Here is a 3,219-nt window from a genome sequence, read left to right on the forward strand (position 1 = left end):
CCACGTCTACTGCAGCAGTCTGTCTGTCTGTCCCCTGTCCTTCTGTAACCCAGGCTCTCTCCCTCAGGCCTCCTGCCCTGTGGACGTGGCCGACGGCAGAGGCCAAACAGCGCTGCACCATGCAGGTGAGTGGGGACAGTGCCAACCCCATCCTGCTCCTGTCCCCACCGGAGGCAGAGTGCTCAGCCTCTGTCCTTCTCCCCAGCGGTCAGCGGCTGCATCTCGTGCTCGGAGATCCTCTGTGATTTCAAGGCTCCCTTAAACATCAAGGACAAGGTGAGATCCCTCTGCTCTTCACCCTGCCACGCTGTGCAGAGCAGCAAGGGGCCAGGCTGGGGCTGCCTCTGAAATGCAGCAGCTTCTGGGGTGGAACGCAGCAGCTGGCAGCACCTGAGGTCCCTGGGGTGAAAACATACCATGAAGTGTCGTGGAAATCTGGGAGATAACGGGAGTGGGGTGCCCCATGGGGAGATCTGAGCCTCGTCTGCGCAGCCTCACCCAACTTGACCCTGCCCAGGATGGCTCCACACCGCTGATCCTTGCTGCCAAGATGAGCCACTCAGAGCTGTGCCGGTACCTGCTGCACCGCGGCGCGGCTGTCAACAGCCGGGACCTGCAGGGGAGGTGAGTCTGTACTGGTGGGGACCGGGGGCGGACAGGTAGATGGAGGGAATGCCCCCCCTCACCCCTCCTCTCACCATGCTGCTCAGGACAGCCTTGATGCTGGCCTGCGAGAACGGCAGCGTGGAGACGGTGGAGGTGCTCGTCAATGCCGGTGCCCGGGTGGCCGTGGTGGACTCCACAGGTCATGATGCCGCGCACTACAGCCTGGCCACGGGCAACGCTCTCATCCAGCACTTTCTCCAAGAGGCTGCTCAGCGCCGGTCCTGGGCCAGCGGTAAGGCAGCCGTGCTACCCTGGTGCCCCTTGTCCGCAGGGCCTGGACCCATGGGGGTGCTTTCACCCTGCAGGGTGCTTTGGGGCAGGGCTGTCTAACCCATGGCTGGAAGAGGCTGAGGGGCATGTGCCCCCTTGTCCCACGTGCTGGGGGTGCCTTCGCCCATGCTGTCACCAGCTGAGGGCTGGGAGGTGGTGCTGAGCCTAAGTTGCCTGTCTCAGCGCCTGAACATGCCTGCACACACATGTTCACACGTATTTGCAAGCATGGGGGTGTAAGTGCACATGTGTATCAGCGAGTGCGCTTGTACATGTGTCTGCGTGTCTGTGTGCACGTGTCTCCCCGTGTCTGCACACCTGTGTGCATCCCTGCAGTTTCGCATCCACGTATATCCCCACATTTGTCTGTCTGCGCGTGTGCCCCTTGTACGCACACATGTCCCTCTGTGCACGCATGTGTGTGTACCCCCTGAGTGCCCACCCCTGTAACGAGCACGTTCGGGGGTGCCCCTGCACCCCTGTGGGCTCTGCCTGCTGTGCCCTCCCTTACGAACCCCTAAACCTCCCCAATTTCTCTTTTTCTCCCACTCTGCCCCGCAGAAGAGGAGTCAACTGAGCAGACGTCCCAGGTAAGGGCCTGCCTGGCTGGCGCCTCTTATCAGGGCTGGCCCCAGCCCCAGGGTGGGGGTCCCCAGGAGCCCTGGGGCTCTCCGAGGTGGCAATGGGTTAGGAAGGAGAGAAGCCACTTCAGATGCGATGTCCCCTCTGCTCTGGTGTCTCCACAGACGTCGTCGCCCAGCCAGTCATCTGTCAGAGAGAAGAACAGCACCCCGAGGAAGAGGAAGGCCCCTCTGCCTCCCCTGGGCACCCCCAGCCAGGTGAGAGGGGGTCCCCCTTAGCTCCATGTCCGCAACCGGCTTGGCAGGCGCAGCGTAGCAAAATGGGCAGCGCCGGCGTGGCCGAACCACGGCTGGCTCAGGCAAACTTCTCCAGCTTTGCCCGCTCCGGGAGCTGTGCGGGTGCCCTCCTTCCCACGGTGGAGGTGATGCTGAGGGGCTGGCCTGAGCTGCAACAGAAGCTTCATCCCCACTCCCGGGGTGCATGCAGCACCCCCGGCCCTGAGCCCCTGCTGTTGGCAGGGCAGGAGCTATCAGCCCCTTTCTCTTCACCCCATGGGCCCAAAACACCCTTTGCTGGGGGGCTGTACTGGTGTTGGGGGGTCCATGCCCTGCCAGAGCCTTTCCTTCTCTCTCTTGTGTCAAAAAACACGCTGCACACCCTGGAGTGTGGCTCACCCATGGGGGCATGTGGTGGCCGAGAGCCACCATGGTACCTGGCTGGGCTCAGCCTGCCAGAGCCCCCCTGCTGAGGGTGGGCAGGAGGGGGCCGATGGCGGGGAGGGGGCTGGCAGTGCCCGGTGCTGAGGCTTGGCGGCCGCTCATCTGCAGGAGGACCGGGATGCCTACGAGGAGATTGTACGGCTGCGGCAGGAGCGGGCCCAGTTCTTGCAGAAGATCCGGGGCTTGGAGCAGCAGGAGAAGCAGAGACGAGAGGTACCAGCGAGCTGCAGGGTCATGGGGGAGATGCCACCGTGTCCCTAGGGAGCGCAGGGGAACGGAGGGATGGAGACAGCATTTATCGCTCCCTGTTTTCTCTGTGTCCCGCTAGCAGGCGGAGCTGGATGAGGGCTCCCGGCGCTCCATGGAGAAGCAGGTGAGGCCGGTGAAGAGGTCATGGGTGGCCTCGGCTCTCTGAGGGGTCCTGGTGCTGGGGATGCCATTGGGCCTCTGGTGGGAGTGAAGGGGACCCTGTGCCTGTGTCCTGCCCCACAGATCCAGGAGCTGGAGGAGCGGCTGGCGGCACGGGATGGTGAGAAGGAGCGGCTGGGCAAGGAGGTGGAGGCTCTGTGGAGCCGCGACGCTGCAGGACGAGGAGGGAGACCCGCTTGAGTTCCCAGGTAGGGCCCTGCTCGCCTCCCAAGACCCTTGTGGAGTGGGGAGGTGGCCCCCCGCGGCAGGGAGCGGGGGCAGGGGGGGACATGGACCGGCGTCCCTGCACCCCGCAGGGGCAGAGCTGCTGCTCTCCAAGAAGACGCTGAGCCCCTCGGCCGAGGAGCTGCTGGCCACGCTGCAGGGGCAGTTGCAGTCCCTCACCGTGCAGAACAAGGAACTGAGGGAGAAAATACAGGCAAGTCCCCGTCTGTCTGTCTGTCCTTCCCTGCCTCCGTCCCCTGGCCCCTGGTGGCCTCACCCTCTCCTCGGCAGGTGCTGGAGAACTACGAGCGGGACGAGAGCAACCCGTCCACCCCGGGGGACTTTGTGC

General features: G+C 64.2%; 1 protein-coding gene across 1 annotated transcript in view; it reads left to right on the forward strand.

The window, feature by feature from the left end:
* ANKRD24 (ankyrin repeat domain 24) overlaps positions 1 to 3,219 on the forward strand; it is an 8,160-nt gene that overhangs the window by 2,846 nt on the left and 2,095 nt on the right. The window contains 10 exon segments of the mRNA XM_035892339.1: positions 518 to 624; positions 711 to 898; positions 1,498 to 1,526; positions 1,683 to 1,775; positions 2,346 to 2,450; positions 2,566 to 2,610; positions 2,730 to 2,812; positions 2,814 to 2,854; positions 2,963 to 3,084; positions 3,162 to 3,215. Of these exon segments, the coding sequence (XP_035748232.1) occupies positions 518 to 624; positions 711 to 898; positions 1,498 to 1,526; positions 1,683 to 1,775; positions 2,346 to 2,450; positions 2,566 to 2,610; positions 2,730 to 2,812; positions 2,814 to 2,854; positions 2,963 to 3,084; positions 3,162 to 3,215 (867 nt within the window).

Source organism: Egretta garzetta, unplaced genomic scaffold, assembly GCF_000687185.1.
Source record: "Egretta garzetta isolate BGI_Z169 unplaced genomic scaffold, ASM68718v1 scaffold4, whole genome shotgun sequence".
Lineage (NCBI taxonomy): Eukaryota > Metazoa > Chordata > Aves > Pelecaniformes > Ardeidae > Egretta > Egretta garzetta.